The sequence below is a fragment of the Schistocerca serialis genome, chromosome 6 (assembly GCF_023864345.2).
Source record: "Schistocerca serialis cubense isolate TAMUIC-IGC-003099 chromosome 6, iqSchSeri2.2, whole genome shotgun sequence".
Taxonomy (NCBI): domain Eukaryota; kingdom Metazoa; phylum Arthropoda; class Insecta; order Orthoptera; family Acrididae; genus Schistocerca; species Schistocerca serialis.
Window position 1 is genome coordinate 291,827,552 of NC_064643.1, and position 19,650 is coordinate 291,847,201.

Below are 19,650 nucleotides of genomic sequence, written 5' to 3' on the forward strand. Positions count from 1 at the left end.
CCGGGAATTTTTGTTTTTCAGGAATAGTCTTTATTTATTCATAACCAACTTTGCCCCTTCAAAGTAATCCCACTCACATACAATGCACTTCTGCCAGCGCTTTTTCCAATCTTAGAACAACTTCTGGAACGCACATTTCGTTACGGTGTTTAGCTCCTATAGCGATTCTGTTTTTATCTCACCAGTGGTGACAAAACGTCGTCCTTTCATGGTTCTCTTCAACCTCCGGAATAGAAAGAAGTCGCAGGGGGCCAAGTCCGGCGAATACGGTAGCTCAGCCAACAATGGTTTTGTTGTTTGCTGAAAATCATGAACAAGCATTGAGGTGTAAGCATTATCGTGATAAGATTTCCACGAGTGGTTTTGCCACAGTCCTGATCGTTTTCTTCGGATTGTTTCACCCAAACGGCGCATAATTTCCAGGTACTATTCCTTATTGACTGTATGACCGTAAGGCAGGAACTCATTGTGCACTATCCCATTGTAATCGAAGAAAATAGTGAGAAGAAACTTCACATGTGATCGAAATTGTCAAATTTTTGGCGGTCTTGGCCCTTCAGGCGGTTTCCATTGGAACGATTGGGCATTGATTTCGACGTTACACTCATACCCATGTTTCGTCACTCCTTGTAACACTATGGAAGTTCTGGATCGACGTCGACTTTCATTCAGAAATTCCTAAGCGATGTGCCTCGCTTTTGGTCGGAACAAACTTTGCTGCTACACGTTTCATGTCCAAAACATCCGAAAAACTCGGAGTGAACCAAAGGAGATGCCGACACCATCAGCAATATCTCTGACAGTGATACGGCGATTTTCCAGAACCATTTTCTTTACTTTTTCCACATTGTCGTCAGTAATTGATGTTCTAGGGCGTCCAGAACTGTAGTCGTCACCAGCGTCTTTTCGACACTTTTTGAAACTTCAGTACCACTCTTAAAGTCTTGTATTACTCTTAGTACATTCATCAAAAGCCACAGTCAAAATTTCGAATACGATGCTGCACTTTATTTCAATTTTCAAGAAATTTAATGCAAATTGAAATATTCAAGAAATTTAATGCAAATTGTTTGATCTATCTTTTTCGAAAGTAAAAATTAGCCGAGCACTCGAAACCATATACAACGTCTTCGACTGTCGACAATAAACTAAATATTTAAAACAGCTGAAAATGCAAACATACGTCAGGATCGTGTGTACCAACAAGATAAAAGAGGTGAAAATGTGATGTATAAAGATCTCTAAATTAAAAAATTCTCACTGCTTTTTGTACTGACCTCATAGGTCACCTTTTCCACAATACAAGGTAGCTGTTGCTACCTGTCGGTTATATTTGAGGAACACAACGAGAAAAATGTCTCTCCATGGAGGAACACGAGTATCTGTACACTGAAACATAAAAATCAGACTTTTGAGAAAAAGTCAAAATTTGGAAGTATTAGTTGTGAAATACTTCATTTGAAAGGTTTTTGTGTACAGGTGACTAAAGTTTGACTTTGATCTGCTTAACCGTATTGGCATATTTGTAAAAATTATGTTCACAAATATCTAAACTGGTTTCAGAATCATTTTGCCATAGGGATGGAACATGACAAACATCTCTCGCTAAAATCTTAGGGAGAATTTGCAGAACTGTTCTTTGACACAAATCACTAACCCTTTCTGGCTTGGTGTTAAGGCGGTGTTGGATTTAGCAATTCTTCTGCCACTTGCGATCACTTAGTTGTCATTTTGTAGAAACTAGTGTTGTATCCCTTCTTAGTACTAATTACAGTAATTATAACAGCGATCGGAGGTCGTGAAAAAATGCGTCTGTACGAAAGGGATCGCCGCCGAGAATGTTAGAGAAGCCGTGACATAGAGAACACTGTTATCACCGCAAAGGGTGCGACGAGAACAATCGAAAAATAATAATTCATGATCCAACTGCTGTCGGCAAGGCTCTAAGATAGCAGACATAAAGCTTTAGTGATTCGATGACAAGCGACTAATGGAAGCATAAAATACTGTCTGACGACAAAAATTTTACTGATTCCTCTCACAGACCTCCTTTACTTAAAACACCGGGGAAGATGTACAGTACTGTCTTCTTCCAACAGTCAACTACGCTGGAGATTCTTCAGTTGTTTAAACCCCCAAATCGACGGTGGGCATTTCGATTCACTATCGCAGATGTTAATCCCAGCAGGGGACTATGAGTTTTGACGTGTTTTAGGATACAATAAAACCTCTTATATGACAATCGCAACCGCAAAATTTAAATTTTACCGAGGTAATACACCGTGTATACGAAGAAAAAAAAAGTAGCGGTTCCTCCCCTTCCAAGGAAATAAAGCAGTATATCTCAGAAAATTTGAATAAAATTCCAACCACCATTGAAAACTTGTTTGAATCAATTCGTAACGGTTCACGACATATTTAGCGCTGAAATAAGCCCTACCCCTTATGAAATGGATGTTCATTTTATTGTACAACTCTTGTGCCGTTGAGATCTGCTAGCAGACGCTGTTAACGCGATATAAGGCTGTACTGGCGCGTTTATGGATTGTTATGTTTTGCTCTGCAGTGCTTGCATTTGGCTTGAATGGTGCAACAGAGGTCTGACATAATGGTCCGCGGGTGATGCCATTGCAACATGTAGACCTAATGTAAGCACAACAGTGATGGGCAATACTACTGCTTCGCAATGCAATTTCCATTCAAGGCCACAGTAGCAACCGTCACTCAACAACCAACTGAAAATGCTGACAACTGGCGTCAGTGAATTTACACAATTCCTAATGGCCTAAAAGCCTGAAACATAGTCTTACAGTCGCATAATTGAAGCAGTAATTTAATTTGAGGTCTCTTGTGTGGAACGATGTCCGGGCGACGTATACTGATCAAAAAGGATACTTCTAACAAATCAGACTGGTGCAAAGATTAGCAGCTAGTTTCATTGTAGTTCAGAAGAAGGTAGAGTTGCCTCCGTCACGAAACTTAAAAATATAGTTGCCCCTAAAAACAAAACTCCGCAATCACGCCCTGAAGGCAAAGCAATGTCGACCAGACGCCTGCGTACCACGTGGCGTCATGCGAAAGCGTTATTGAGGGGCATGGCGTCAAGCACACGCTCTCCCATACGTTGTCGACTTTTCAGACCTTGGAGCAGCTGCTTTCCTAACTTAGGGATTAATGAGACACAATGGCACAGGCTCCTCAACGGGCCTACCCGCCTTCTCGACCCTGGAATCTGGAGTACAGAGATATTCGCATATTGAATGGATGACCACGTATTACCAAGGTTATAATAAGTTTCTTGTTTCACCCATATAACTTAGTTTTTATTGCATGCCATGGCTCACTGACCAACTCATCTACATAAGACACGTCAATTTTCAAACCGCACGTTATTTCTGCAGAAAATTACTGCTGTAGATCATTGTTGTGTTCTATAACTGTAAGTGCTCTGGAAGTCGCTGAGAGCCACGACCTACTACATATTGGTTAGTTTGCCAAGTTTTAGATAGTTCCGTAAATAATATTTCCTCTTTTAGCGACGAGGTATGATTGTCGTACTTACTTTACACTTGTGTTCTTATCTGTGTATGGGCGGTTCTTTCTGCTTGCCTTGCCCAAGCAGAGCAAGTGCTCTTTCACTAGTGGCTTCGATACAGACGATCGTTAAACTTTAATCCTCCTCCTGGCGTTTTATAGTCATCACTCGTAGCCACTGACGTTAAGACACCACAGGAAGCCAAGAAGTCACGGGGATCGAAGCCATGTTGAATGTGGATCTCTAATCCTGCAAGCCTTCACCGTCAGCCAGGCCCAGCGAACATCTAAAGGGGACAACCGTACATCTGCATCACTACTCTGCAAGTAACACTTAAGTGCTTGGCAAAAGGCTCTTCGAACCACCTTCAGACTGTTTCTCCACCGCTCCATTCTGTAACAACGCGTGTGAGAGCTCATATTTCTCTTATTTTATTATGATGATCATTTCTCCCTATGTAGGTTGGCGACAGAAAAATATTTTCACATTCAGAGGAGGAAGTCGGTGATCGAAATTCCGTGAAAAGACGTCGCCGCAACGAAAAACGCCTTTGTTTTAATGACTGACACCCCAACTCGCTTATTATATCCGTCAAATTCTCTACCTTATTTCACAATAACACAAAGCGAGTTGCCTTCTTCGGACTAGTTATGTCGTCCGTCAACCCTATGTGTAAGATCTCGTACCTAATCTAGCAGAGAACGAACAGAGGTAATGTAGGCGGTTTCTTTAGTACACCTGTTGCATCTTCTAAGTGTTGTGCCCAAAAAAAGTCATTGGTTTGCCATCCATACAAAGTTATCTATGTCACAGTTCCAAGTTAAGCTCTTCGTAATTATACTTTCTAGGTATTTAGGTGAATTGACCAGCCTTAAAATTTGTATAACCTAAATTTAAACGGATTTCTTTTCGTACTCATCTTGATAATCTCACACTTTTGCATATTCATAGAAAATTTCCAGTTTTTGTACCATAGATATATCGCGTTCGTCATTTTGCAATTGATTTTGATCGTGTGATGACTTTACTAGACGGTAAATGACAGCACCATCTGCAGTCCAAGATGGCTGCTCAGACGCAGTCGATTACTACGTACGGTGATATTTCTTAAAGGAGTAACTAATCCAGTCGCATAATTGAAGCAGTACTCCATAGGCACGTAATTTAATTTGAGGTCTCTTGTGTGGAACGATGTCAGAAGCCTTCTGGAAATCTAACGATATGGAATCAGTCTGAGATCCCCCGCCGGTAGCACTGATTACTTCGTACGAGTAAAAAGCTAGTTGTGTTTCACAAGAATGATATTTTTTGAAACTGTGTTGTGTGTCAACCTTCGAGGTAATCCATAATGTTCGAACACATGGTATGTTTCAAAATTCTACTAAAAATAGACGTCATTGCATGGACCTGTAATTCAGCGGATTACTCCTATTTCCTGTCTTGAATATTGGTGTGTTCTGTGCAACTTTCCAGTATTCGGGTACGGATCTTGCGTCGAGCGAGCGTTTGTGTATTATTGCTAAGTGTGGAACTGTTGTGTCTGCCTGCTCTGAAAGGAACCTAATTGGTGTGCTATCTGAACCGAAAGACTTCCCTTTATCAAGTGTTTCAAGCTGCTTCGCTACACTGGTTATATCGGCTTTTAGGTTACTCATGTTGGCAGTTGCACTTGATTCGAATTCTGGAATATTTACTTCGTCTTTGGCGAAGGAATTTCAGAAAACTGTGTTTAATAACTGCCTTTCAGTGCCGTTTCTATCGGTAATATTACATTGGTGTCGCACAATGAAGGTATTGATTATGTCTTGCCACTGGTGTATTTTACGTACGGCCAGAATCTCACTGGATTTTCTGTCAGATTTCGAACAGTGTTTCGTTGTGGAAGCTATTACAAGTATCTCGCATAGAAGTCTTTGCTACATTTAGAGCTACTGTAAAACTGAGGCAATCTCGGAAATTTTGAATTCTTTTAAATTTGGTATGCCTTTTTTTCGTTGCTTCAACAGTTTTCCATGGGGATCAGTACCATCTTCTGGTAATTTATTCGGTATAAACCTGTTGCCTCATATATTTCTTTGAATTCAGGCCACATCTGGTCTAAACATAGTTGAAAAGGTGTGAATAAAAAAATGTAGCTGATTTCATTACAGACAATCGTCAAAAGTACAGAAAACCTGGCTGATTGGATAGCACCAGAACATATTGTCACAAAACATCGAAACTGATGTTCATTACTCTGATTACTCGCCGATGTTTCATAGATGAACGACTCGAACATCTTGGTCTAGGTTGCCACAACTAACATAACGCTTAAGAAATGTGCTGATCGTTACGCACTAGGTAGAATTTTGCCATAAGACAAAAGGTCTTTACAATATTTCGCAAAGAGAATAGTTTTCTTTTCTGTTTAGTTCGGTTAGTTATAAAAGGTAATGAGTGACTTTATGTCCGTGCGTCAGTAGAGTCATTCGAAGAAATTTAATTTCATACCGTGGAAGCTTTACCATATTGTACAGTTAGATAGTTTTTGCAGTTAATGATTTCACGGGGTACTTGTAAGTGTGTGTTCTTATGTCGTTTATCTCCTATGTCAATATAGAAAAATAATTGCGCTCCGTTTTCACTGTACTGTGACGAGGTTACACGAACTTTCAGCTACACATCTGCAGAGAAGAATCGTGTTTTTCCTCTCACAAGGCAGACTATAAGTTTCACGCGCTTTGTATCGCTTGACGTCCCGCATCATGGTGTCACGGTGGTAATGCGGGCATAATACGTCAGTTTATCGGGAATACAGTACACGTTCTAAAGATACCTGCACTTCTGTATCATGACGGCAAGACGTCACTTGAATTATGTTAAGTTTCATTGTAAATAAGAAATGCAGTGCTACGTGGAGTGATCGAAATTTTGCGAGAGCTGAAGAAGATCAACGATTCGTGAAACCTTAACCAGATCTGCACGCATTAACGAATACAGAGAGAAACTTACTCTCCGTAAACATAATAATGGGTAGCGTCTTCCATACGAGTTGTAGAAGGAACTTAGTAGATAAAGTTTTGGTAAGGAACCCATGTCCGGAAATATAATAGTACGATGTAAAGTTTGAAAATCGGATCACTCTCAAATCTTCCGCTTCACGGTACGCATACAAACAGAAGAGGGCGCCATCGTCAATCTGTGCTGTAATTATGACGTCACATACCATTTTAACCCAACTACAACACCGACCGCGAGAAACAGGCACTTTCGCAACTGGGGAGGGGGGGGGGGGGAGGGGAAGGGTTGAGCATGGAGCGGGTTGCCATGCGTTCCGATATATCGGGACCATCACCGTTGTACACCTTCGTGTCCCGACAAGACCCAATTTTATCCCGATTTTGCAAAATCCTTTTACGAGCTTGGCTCAATTAATGAAGTATCGCCATCTGTTAGCGCAACGTGTAAATGTGGAAGAAAGGTGCATTTACTTTCTTAAGGAAACCAAAAATTCGCAACGCAAATGCCAACTTCTAGAATTATGCGAGTATTTGTTTTCTATTCCCACACACAACGCCATTGGGGAAAGAGTATTACCGCAGATGTCGGCCCAGTGGACCGACGAAAGAAATCGACTGCTGCCAGGGACTGTGGTCTCATTCTGATTGTGCCAGTTTAAGTACAAGCTGACTTGCATGGAGTTTTGTTGTTGTTGTTGTTGTTATTGTTATTGTCTTCAGTCCAGAGACTGGTTTTATGCAGCTCTCCATGCTACTCAATCTTGTGCAAGCTTCTTCGTCTCCCAGTACCTACTGCAACCTACATCCTTCTGAATCTGCTTAGTGCTTTCATCTCTTGGTCTCCCTCTACGATTTTTACCCTGCACGCTGCCCTCCAGTATTAAATTGGCGATCTCTTGATGCCTCAGAACATGTCCTACCAACCGATCCTTTCTTCCAGTCAAGGTGTGCCACAAGTTTCTCTTCTCCCTAATTCCGCATGGAGTTATAAATGCGTAAAAGGAAAAAAAAAACCTTGCTGAAAAAGGTGAAATCTTCCGAAAAATATGGTGTACCAACTATTTCTGCCGCAATAAGTTCCATATCATTGTATTCTACATAAAAAAGTAATTTAAATAATTTTTTTTACTTTATTTCGATACCTTCATCTCAGAGTGTCCCGAAGACGATCCTGGTAGATATGGCAACCGTAATTGTGGTGCTACACGGACGCGTTGCACTCTTATTTTAACCCTGTAGTGTCCCGCGTGACACATGTCACACAGGGTTTGAAGTGCTGCAGAAACTACAGTTTGCTTCCTTCGTGCTTAAGTGCCTGGCTTGACATTTCTGTCAACGCCTCCGTAGCGATCTCTGGTGACGCTCATGCGGACAAAGCGCACCGAGTCAGTTTCGCCATCCGACCGCTGCTGTAAACAGCCATGTCACTCCAGATAATGTAGTTGCATTCGTTTCTTCATATTACTGCAGTTTTTTGGAATATTTTATTACATTTTATTTTGCCATACCACAAATAGAAAATATTGTTTGTGAATGGAATAACTATTGTATAGTGTGCTGTAATACAGCTTGAAAATGCATGTTACAAATATGTTACATTGGGCAATGAGTAATACAGTTGTGCATGAATCCCAGACTATTTCATTTCAGAAACAATGGAATTCGTGATAAAATTAAAAGTAAAAATGACTCTTTATCGCCTTTGTAGCTACCGATTGAAGACATACTTTCTAGTCTGGACAAGCTTGACGTCAGTGACATAGAAGATTTGTATTCAGATGATGGTGATGGTGACTGATGAAACTATTGCGGTTATGACAGAAATGATTGCAGTTATGACAAGAGACTCCCCAGGACGTGAACGAGTATCCCCAAATATTCCTTTTTCTGCTGAAAATGATGCTGAAGATTGTTTAGCTGCAGAAGATGAATAGTTCATACAAGGGGACAACAATTGCAGAAAAGTTTGATCGACTACAGTGGAAGAAAAGAGATTTTGTTCCAGTCATTGAACCATTTGTTCCTGTTCCTGTATCAGCTCCTACTGGACTAATAAGTCCTGTGGAATATTTCAGATCGCTGGTGATGTGTGACATGCTCTTCACAACTTGGTAGGCCTGTCGAACCAGTACAGCCCACAAAAGACCGGAAGACAGTGAACACAAGCAAATCGGAACTGTAAAAAATATTAGGCAATACCTGAGAATGGGACTTGCTCAAACTCGCTGCTACTGCGAGACCCACATGGCCCATCTATTGGTTTGTAACGTTTTGTCAGAAAATAGACTTGGGAAACGGTTGAGCGTCCTCTACTTCGAAAACAATTTATTAGCAACTGATGAAACTAAAACAAGTGATAAGCTCTTGAAAATTCGACCTTGGAGGAATCAGTTCAGAAAAAAATGCTTGAAAGAAGTTCCAGAAGAACACAATAATGTTGATGTAGTAATGGTTGCTTTTAAAGGCAGAAGCTCCTTGAAACAGTTTATGCAAAACAATCCTATAAGGTGGAGATTAAAATTGTAGGGTACGGCAGGAGCTTCTGGCTGCTTATATGGCTTTGATATACATCATGGGGCAGCAGACAAAAAATGTAAGAAGGGAAGAGAGAAGGAGGGAAAGGGCTCGCATATGAGGTGTCGTAAAATTAACAGATACGTAACCAGAAAACCACAGTTTCAAGGTATATGCCGACAACTTTTTTATGAGCGATATGCATGTTCAGTACCTGTTGACCAGAGATATCTATTTCATTCGAACAGTAAGAGCAAACAGGCTGAAAGATTGTGACATCCCTAGCGAAAAAGACATGAAGGCCGAAGGCGAGGAGTCATAGCAAGCCTAGTAGACCATACAGGGCCATTCATTGTGTAGAGATGGTACGACAACAAACCTGTTTCTCTGGTATCATCAGACCAGCTGTTATCCCAGCTTACAACACTTGTATGAGTGATATTGATCTGTGGGACATGCTATCATCACTATACAGATACCAAATAAAGTCAAGGAGGTGGTGTTTGTACATCTTCTGGCACCAATTGCAGTTGCGGTAGACAACAGTTGGCTAAAATAGCGTAAGGACTGCAAATTTCTGCAGGAGTGACACATTTCATTGCGCAAATTCCAAACAGAAATTGCGGGTGGACTGATATTGGCAGGGAAAGAGAAATCAAAACGAGGACGCCCAAGTATAGATGACATGTCGAAGGAGGAGGAGGCTGCGGCAACAGTTCTGTTAGTTGTAGAATGCCAAAAGGACATGTACGGTCGTTGGCCTATATGGAAGGAAACAAGAGGACGATGCAAGACACTTATCAAGATGGTATTGTATGGGAGGTGTGAAAAATGTGAAGTATTTTTGTGCTTAAATAAAGACAGAAATTGTTTCAGAAGAATTCCCACATAAAAACTGACAGATTGAATTGGCTAATAATTTCTGTTGCTTTTTTCTATTTTATTGTAAGGAATGAACAGTTTAGTGGATCATCTGCTGTTTTATAATATATAACAACCAGGCTGTGCGGAAGTGAGATATATGCGGCTACTTGCTGTTTGATAATAATCATTTACTTCATACTATATGTAGTAATTACTAAAAAGTGCATGTAAAAGCAAGCTGGTTTTGATACATTCATTCATCAAAAGAGAATATTCCGTAAAAATGAGAATAAAAGATATATTGGAACCAGAACCTAAAATTAAATTAAATTTCAGTCTTAATAACCTGTCCTGCTATCCAATATTTTATGCCGCCTATTACCCTGTGTGACAAATACGTCACATTAAAATTTTGGGGTGGAAAATGTTAAAAGAGTTAGAATTGCACATGAAATAGTGGAAAGAGGCAATAAGAAGAGATTTTGGTGAACTAAATTCTTTGGCCAAGGGAATGGTTATTATAGGGTAGTGTAGAGTACATAGATCAGAGTCGTACTCTCCGCTTGTGTGTACCATGAAGCGAGAGGTCTGAAAGTACACACACCGACTCTCCAACCTAATGTGGCGGAAGGTCAAGCCGCATAGGCCAGAGTTCATAAATTCTTCCTTTTCTTTCTTTCTTTTTAACAAAAAAACCTAATTTTGTTAAGTTACTGACTTCTTACCTGATATATGCCAATTATAAGTGTTTGTTATGTATACACTGCACCCTTCAAAAATGATTACAATAAACATAAAACGATGTGCATTGTAAAATATGAGTGGATGATGACACACATGTGAAAATCCAGGCCTAACGAAAACGATGAAACTTTGGTTTGAGGTTTTAAAAAGTTTTTAATACATGACTTTTCCCTTCCTCTACCATGCTGCAGTGGATCTCCACACGCAAGTCAGCTGGCATTCCTTCATCTTGCTCACTAATGTACTGCAACGCTGCCTTAGTTGACTTGAACCCTTCCGAATGAGGGTTGAGGTTTCTCCTGTCATCTCAGTGAAGAGCTTCTCATCTGTTACTTTCTCGTGCATCACCATTTCCACAATATCGTTATCAGTCGATTCATAAACTTCATCATTTGCCATCCATGTTCTCTGCATCGAAATCCTCACAGCCCGGTACATCTTTGAGCAGTAAAACAATCTTTGACTTCGGCTTCCCACATGGATTCAAAGTTAAAATGTCCGCCTTTATGGTCTAAAAGAATTTTCCAACACCTTACAAGTGATAACGTTACGAATCTCTTCCCACGGTGCAGCCAACCACGTGGACATTTAGCAAGTCAATTCTCTTCGAAATTGTTACACAGTCTTCATTATTCTGAATCACTGATATCAACGAACTGAGAAGACGACAGCAATACTACTACTTTAGCATTTCAAGGATGCCTTGGTCCTTCAGGTGACAAAGAGCAGTCTCATTTGGTGGTAAAACTAACGCTTCGATATCCTCATCAGTGAGTTTGTCTCTGGCAGGATCACTGATCCTCATTTTTCAGGTTTTTGAAAGATCTAAATTTCCATGATTTCCCTGTTAATGTAAGCCGGACCTTGTGGTTGCCACTTGCATTTCTGCAAGCCATTATAGTAACAGGTTCCATACTTTCCTTGTATTCGGGTGCGCAGCTTCCATTTTTTGAAGCAAGTGTTTTCGTAAGGAGCAGCTTGTAAAACCGTTCTATCGTAGTTGTACAGATGTTCTCCAGAAATTCGCTCCTCGTCAGGTAACTTCGAAGGCACAGCTTCTTTCTCAGCAGATAAATCCTCTCCACTAGTGGTAACCTGGCGCACACCGAATCGGGTTTTTTTCACCTATCCAACCATTCATCAGTGGCAGTAAACTGAGTCTCCTTTAGGAGTGTATTTGTTCCCTTGTTATTCCAACGATTTTACATATAAACCATTTTGATTTTCTGTCACTGCGTATACGCACATTGTTTTATATAGAATACATATTAGCACTTTTATCTGAAACGCCGAAATGCTTCTGCCTTAAATGAACAAATTGGAGCAAATCTCAGTAGTTACGTGGTAGACGCATGGAAGGATTTGACGTTATGGAATTCCACTGAAGTAATTAGGATTCGCGTCCTCTCGTCGTCTTCTTTGTTTGTTGATATATAGCAAGCGTAATACGAATATAACCGAGGTGTGTCGAGCATGATAACACACTGCGCCACTGACGGGCATGGGACTTAAACAGCCATTTATTGCCAGGGCGGCTCAGCATACGCTGGCCACGAGAGATAGCACCTTGGCATTCGTCCAGTATGGCGTGAAGCGGCAGCCAGTGCGGCGTTCGGCCTCGCTGTGCCCAGAAGTGGATAAAGCGGTGGCTTCAGAGCGTCGAGTTTAGGAGAGGTGTTGACATCTCAGCAAGATACCCTACACGGAACTACCACTTTTGTCTCAAGAATGAGACAAATTTCCGCTGATGAACAAAACCGTTCACAAACGTCTCATAGGGCTGCTGGTAAAGAGGCCCTCTCCGATCACAAACTTTACAGGCTTGCCTTCGCAGAATTAAATGTAGGCTGTGATTGGCACAGCGTCATATTTTCTGATGAATGCTCAGTAAATGAAGGTCTTTGATGGTCTACAGGTCACGGCACGACCCACAGTATGTGAAGCAATATTCGCAGGTAGGCTGCATAACAGTCTCGTGCTGGGGCGAATGTCATTACGTGGGGCAGGGATACTTCTTCGAATTTATGATCGTATGTGTACTTCACGAAACATACTATTGGTGCCGAGTGTGAGAATGCGCCGTCCCTTGGAAGTGATCCAGACCCAGCAGGACCACTCATCGCTTCACACGAGTCGAATCGTTCAGCAATTGCTTTCGCAACACGCTGGCGTCAGCCTGGTCGACTAGACTGTTCGGGGGCCGACATATAATCCTACTGAAAATTTTGTGGGCCAAAATGAAGCGTCACGTGAACTTAAGACTGGCCGATACCGGCCATCACCAGAGACTGACAGCCTGCAGGCCTTATTGGCGGAGACAAGTAATTGAGGCCAGTGGCAAGATGAACCCCATGCTGCCCGGTATATATTGTGAAACTTTCTTGGTTTCTCGTTACTCAAGTTTTTATCGCGACATTTAATAACTGTATGATTGTTAAATTGACATCAGCTTGAAATCATTGTACTTTAAGTTGTATTTATTGGATTTGGTCTACTTAACTCTTAGCACGCATAAATTTGAAAGAAAAAACACAATCGAGGTAATTTGAATCGAAATAAAAATGTCCTAATATGGAACAGTGAAAGAAAACAATATCGATCAATATAAGAACAGGTAAACAATGGAATTGTAATAACATTTAATATCGATCAATATAAGAACAGGTAAGCACTGGAATAATAATAACATTTAATATCGATCAATATAAGAACAGGTAAGCACTGGAATAATAATAATATTCTCTCTCTTACTCCCTCTCAAACATTTCCTGCGCTTATTTCGCAAAAGAAGTCCAGCCAGGGCATACAAAATTTCCTCTTCGAGTTAGCATTCTTTGGGAGCCCAAAGATAACATCCGATGAACTGTGCCCTTTTCTCTGTATTAGTCTTCAGAGAAATGTCCGCAGCAGAATATGCGTTCAGTTTCTTCTTCTTCAGATTGCACGTCTGAAACATCTTCCTCAAATTTGTATCAGGCCCCGAATGACTGGAAGAGTGTGTGTCTTATGTTTTTCTCTCTTTTTTTTCTTTTTCAAGAATAAAACTTTCACTTCACCCTCCTTTGATTCCGCTGAAGCTTTCTTCCCTTTGAATTGTTTTAAACGTTTCCTGTATGGCATTATATACTCAACGTGCTGATTTTACATGAGCTGGTGGCTCTTGATATGACTAGCTGCTTTTTAGTGCTGGACGGAAACCAGTTGGACTCACATTTACTCCTTTGTTTGGATACTGTATTTCAAAATTCTGGTGTCTTGCAAAATCACCGCCGGCCGTTGTGGCCGAGCGGTTCTAGGCGCTTCAGTCTGGAACCGCGCGACCACTACGGTCGCCGGTTCGAATCCTGCCTCGGGCATGGATGTGTGTGATGTCCTTAGGTTAGTTAGTCAGGTTTAAGTTGTTCTAAGTTCTAGGGGACTGATGACCTCAGATGCTAAGTCCCCATCATGCTTAGAGCCGTTTGAGCCATTTTGAACACAATCACCATCTCGTTTAAGTGTATGCTTGCTGCATGGGAAGTGTCCCGTTTTCCAGACGTCGTTTATAGCATTTTCCGTTGTTACTGCTTCCAAATAGGCCGTTCCAAATAATCTCGTAATCAAAACTGAGGTTACTGTTCAGCCTGGGTTGTTTACCCGCCAGATTTCTATTTCTTCGAGATTCCACATGAAAAGGCTGCATTTTATGCGAGGAATTGGGTGATGACCGGATAATGTGTACATGATTTTCTCTTATGACCATCAAGATCACCACAAGATGGCTTCACAAAGTTCACAAATTTGTGAAACAGCTTGGTAAAAATGTAGTGTGAATGTAACTACTAAGGTAGCCACCTGAAGTTGTCCTAATACGTGACAGCGTGTCCTAACAGTTGATACCGTCGCGTATTAGAATACCCTTGGTAATGCATATTAGGAATAAGCATCTTGCGCTAGAAATATAACTTCATAGTTACGCTGCTCGTTTTGAAGAACAATTCATTACATCGAATGAAAGAGTACTTTGTGAAGAATATAATGGTATGATTATTGTTGCAGCAGCACATACACTCAATTAAAAAAAAAAAAAAAAAAAAAAAAAAAAAAAACCTTGAGATTCACCTTTTTTAAAATCAAGGATTCTCGACAACGCCCAACAATGGTCGCAGCTTTACGCCCCAGGCGTTGTGAGAACTGTTCTAATAAGAGAATCAAATTTTCACTCTGCAGCGGAGTGTTCGCTAATAATGAAACTTCCTGGCAGATTAAAACTGTGTGCCGGACAGACTAGAACTCGGAACCATTGCCAGTCGCGGGCAAGTGCTCCACCGACTGATCTACCCAAGATCACTCTCCCAGGAGAAGCAGAGGTCCCGAGCTCGAATCTCTGTCCAGCACACAGTTTTAATCTGCCAGGAAGTTTTATGTTCAGATGTTTCCCAACAGAGCTGAGCACTTACTGTAGACAGAATTTGCCTCACATTACCAAACTCCCCCCCCCCCCCCCCCCCCCCGACACACACACACACAAGGGGCAACTTCTTTCTGTATTCAAAATCATTTTCAGTAATGATAGTATCAGTTGCGTAAATTAAAAAAAAATCAAATCGGAACTTGACTATTTCCGCAGAGTCAATTATAATTGTCCGCAGCTTGTGGTCTCACGGTAGCGTTCTCGCTTCCCGCGCACGAGGTCCCGGGTTTCGAATCCCACCTGCCCCGAGATGACTGTGGCAGGTTGTTGTGTCTTCATCATCATTCGTACCTGCCTTTTTTCGGATTTTAATAAATAGTATGACAGAATTTACTGTGTTATTCAGACCCATTACGCCGAATAGTTGAATTTGTGTTTTCTTTCTTTTTTTTTCCCAACGTATTTTTAATTTTATATAGGGACCAAAATTTATGAGCTAGTCATTAAACATTTATTCTCTTACTCAATTTCATCTTAATGGGTTTTTTCTACGAATCTACTTTCCCAGTCTATCTGCTAGTTCTGTGAACAGTTTTATGCCTACAGACAAAACTTTCTCTTTGGCAATTTAATTTGGACCTATCGTTTTCGAAATTGAGAGCTATCCCGATTTTTACTGTCCCCGAATAAAAGAACAAAAGGATTGCTATTGAATTTGGCGCTTACATATGAACAGCATTACCAATTTCAATAGTACCAAAGAACTGCACAGTTATTCGATTAATCTCTCCACAATTTGAAATACGAGCTTCTTAAAAGATACAATTTTAATAGAATTCTGACTGATCTAAAAATCACATATTCCTCAAATAATATTTTTCTTACTCGTAAAAAACGAATGCCCTTAATATAACTTGCTTGAATTTTGTGTAAAATTTTGAGAGTTATGTGATAGTTTTTGTTAGCTCGTTCTATATCAGTTCTCGCAAAGGCTACAAATAATATGCACGAGCTATGCACTCAAGACAAGAGATGCTACCACAGAAAGGCCTTTGGCACCTACCACGACGGGGACATAAAAAATATTGGCCATATGCCAAAAAAATATTGACCAGATGGCGGAACCGAAATCTGATTTACCAAATGACAACTAGGTACTTTGATCGGGAATCACTTGCACTGCGACGCTAACACCTCCTTCGAACCGCATCTAGTACTGCCGGCCAAATCACTACGTATTTCGCGATCGCTGACATCATCCTGTACTTCCGTGTATAATTTTTATTTTCCAATGTCGCGTATAAGCGCATCTGTCTGGTATACGTTACTGGTGTAACGTAACGTGGACATTAATCGGGCGAGAGTGTTGCCACAATTTGTGGCGTGGCTGTATGCACAGAGAATTCCCGATGTGGGTCTCACCCATTTTCCACGCCGACAGTTTTGTTTGGTCGACGGTACCGGTTAGCTAGTCAAGTGTGCCTACTGCTCTTTTCGTTGAATTGTAATCGGAAATCATTTTTGGCTTCTTATCAGCCCTATTACTGGTTTCATCATGGTGGAGTGTGCTCAGTACGACATCTTCATTCTCTAAGGAAGATAATTGACTACAGTAGTATCATTTGTGAAGTAAAATGAAGAGCTGTGAACCTCGTTGTTAGTCCTATTTTCTGGAAGCTGTGGCTTATTTTTGCGTATAGTTCCCCACATTGTTCATTTCATTTTAAGGAGCAGCTGTCCCATATTGTATGACGTAAATGAGTGCTCACGTTTGATAATCTAACCTCTCAGTCCGCAGCTCGTGGTCGTGCGGTAGCGTTCTCGCTTCCCGCGCCCGGGTTCGATTCCCGGCGGGGTCAGAGATTTTCTCTGCCTCGTGATGACTGGGTGTTGTGTGATGTCCTTAGGTTAGTTAGGTTTAAGTAGTTCTAAGTTCTAGTGGACTGATGACCATAGATGTTAAGCCCCATAGTGCTCAGAGCCATTTGAACCATCTAACCTCTCAACTGAGAGCAGCAACTACACTCATTCTCTGATTTTTTTTTCTGGTGCCACTCCGCTCTCCTTTCGTGTGTAAGTTTGAGGTTTCAGTACGGATGACGATTTGCTGTCACACTCCCTATTTTGGTGGTTTACTTGGGATATACTGTTTTACTGGACAGCAACAACCACCACTAAATGCCACTAACTGCTCGTCGACATTTCCTCAAAGCCTCCAGAGTTTAGGAAGTACTCCTGTCGTATCCTACCAAATACTACGAATTGCAGCAAGTTTATCAGTACATACATCATCTGTCGTTATTTCTAGTTATGAATTCCCTGCACATATCTCACCAGCGAGCTCCAATGCCGTGGAATATAGTGTTTGTATAATAATAATAATAATAACGTCGTTGCGGTTTCCTGACTGTTATGCCCGCTTTTTACAGGCGGTTGACGAGGGGCACTTACGCAGTGCTCCATTGTGGAAGGTTTGCCTGCACAGCGTGACCTTGGCAGCTGTCTGTATCGTGAGCGCGCTTGGTCCGTATTCTTGAGCCAAGGCCACTGTGCCTGGGTGCCGGAAGGTGCAGCCAAGAGCCAGGGACGTACCGTGACTCGGGAAGCTTTGCTTGACCCCGCACTTGGCTGCCGGCTACACTCGTCACCCGCCAGTTTTGCCAACTGTTGAGGAATGGAGTCTCCTGAAGTAGTCTCGCACAGTGTGTAGGCGGCACCTGATCTCCGAGCATTTTTCGGGGTAGTACACTGAGACGTAACATGCAATAGGCAGTGAATATATTGTTAAATACATGCAATTAAAGCGAACGTCCAAAATATCCTGGCATTGTATTCGCTGGTCAAAGCGTGAAAAGTTTTAGAAGGCTACAGGAGACATCCGTGTACAAAATTAATATAGGAAATAGAAGTCAGTTAAACGCAGTCAAGCTATGTTGTTTGTGTTGCTGCCCGCTACAGACTGAATAGAGATCGATGACTAGTTTATGACGTGGATTTTAGTTTATTTTTGTTGTGAAGAAGTATATCAACGAAACTAGCGTCAAAGTCAGTTGTCTCATACTGCAGCACAGAACAGTCCGCTACTGAAACGGGCAGTTTACGCGGCAAGTATAGTACGCGGTAACGAGGCCCGATTGTTCGTTCCCTCATTCTTTTCTCCTAATATTCGGCTGATGGCGTACACATCTACTTCTTTACATACGGAAAACCAGCTGTCGAGAAATATGTAGCTAAATGGCAAATAGTAGTTCCTCCACCGTTTTGGATGGATAAGTGTTGACTAGACTGTGAGGAAGAAGCTCATTTTATATAAGATAAAACAGATCCATTCCGCAACAGCCGTATAAACGAACACAAAATAATCACCATATATCATATAATTTTAGTAGCGAGACTCAGTCTGTTCTAACAGCTAACACGCCTCAGCGTCAAGCAAATAATCTTGGTGTATAGTGTGTTACAGGTTAAAATTGAGTGTCAGACCCAATGTAAAAACCTTTTTTTACAATGTTATCTATTGGTGGAAAAAAGAATGAAATTATTTCTTTCATTTCCAGTAAAATACAGAGGTTTGTTTACTTTCTTTTATGTATAAATTGTATCCTGGAGTTGTTAGTTTTCCACAGACAAAATGGACTATCAAAGTCCTCCTCCCCACTCTCGCTGCCCATTATTCATGCATGCGCGTGCGAGCACACACACACACACACACACACACACACACACACACACACAATATGAAGCTTATTACTGAAAAATGTTAGGTGGAATAATGACAATGCTGCTCCCTGTACAGAAATGACGACTCAGCATCTCCTTTGGATTAGATTAGATTAGTTTTTCGTTCCATAGATCCATGCTGAGGAGATCCTCATGATGTGGAACATGTCAAAATATATAGTGAGTAGCAATCTGTTCTTTTCATAATACTGTGAAGCCTATTACTGAGCTATACATAGTCCCTATTGTTTCACGGTGTACCTCTTCAAGTATTTTGTTGAATTAGATTTTGTATGCAATGTAACTAGCTATTGTTCACAGTAGATTTTTGTGTTTGATTTATCTTGTGATTTATACTGACTGGTTTTTGAAGTTCGTATATTAACTCAATTATTAAATATATTTTCATGTCAATAACTGTACTAAAAGTGCTGCTGCCTATTTTGATGTGTCATGGCTGAAGTCAGTATTTTAAAATGGAATGCATATATGTATAGTATGCTTGTTGGTTCCTATTGTGCTGCTGTAATGAGAGTTGGATATTTACAGATATTGTCATTCTTTGCTTGTCCTCTCTGTTGTGTATGAATGTGGTACGTTCAAATTATTATCTTCTTTATCTTGAAGATGAGTTTGGTATTGGAAAAAAAATGTGAGCTATAAACTTCATGGAAACGACCTGTGCTCCTGATTTTTTTGCACCTTTATGATTGATGTTATCATGACCAACTAGTTGTCATTTTTAACTAACAACATTTACTAAAAAAAGTAGTTAAATTTCACTTTGGTCACCACCTAGAATCTAATGTGAAAAGTAATAATAATAATAATTATTATTATAATAATAATAAAAAAAGAAGTCTTCAATATCAGTTTTATTT

The 19,650-nt window shown here is 40.8% G+C and overlaps 1 protein-coding gene across 6 annotated transcripts in view; it reads left to right on the top strand.

Moving 5' to 3' along the window:
* LOC126483613 (retinoic acid receptor RXR) overlaps positions 1-19,650 on the top strand; it is a 141,425-nt gene that overhangs the window by 89,159 nt on the left and 32,616 nt on the right. The window contains exon 1 of one of the 6 annotated variants that reach the window (XM_050106654.1): positions 18,568-18,618. The exons of the other annotated variants lie outside the window; for them this stretch is intronic. Within the exon in view, the coding sequence (XP_049962611.1) occupies positions 18,582-18,618 (37 nt within the window). The 5' untranslated portion in view covers positions 18,568-18,581. Of the gene's footprint in view, positions 1-18,567; positions 18,619-19,650 lie in introns of those variants that run through there. 6 annotated transcript variants of the gene reach the window in all.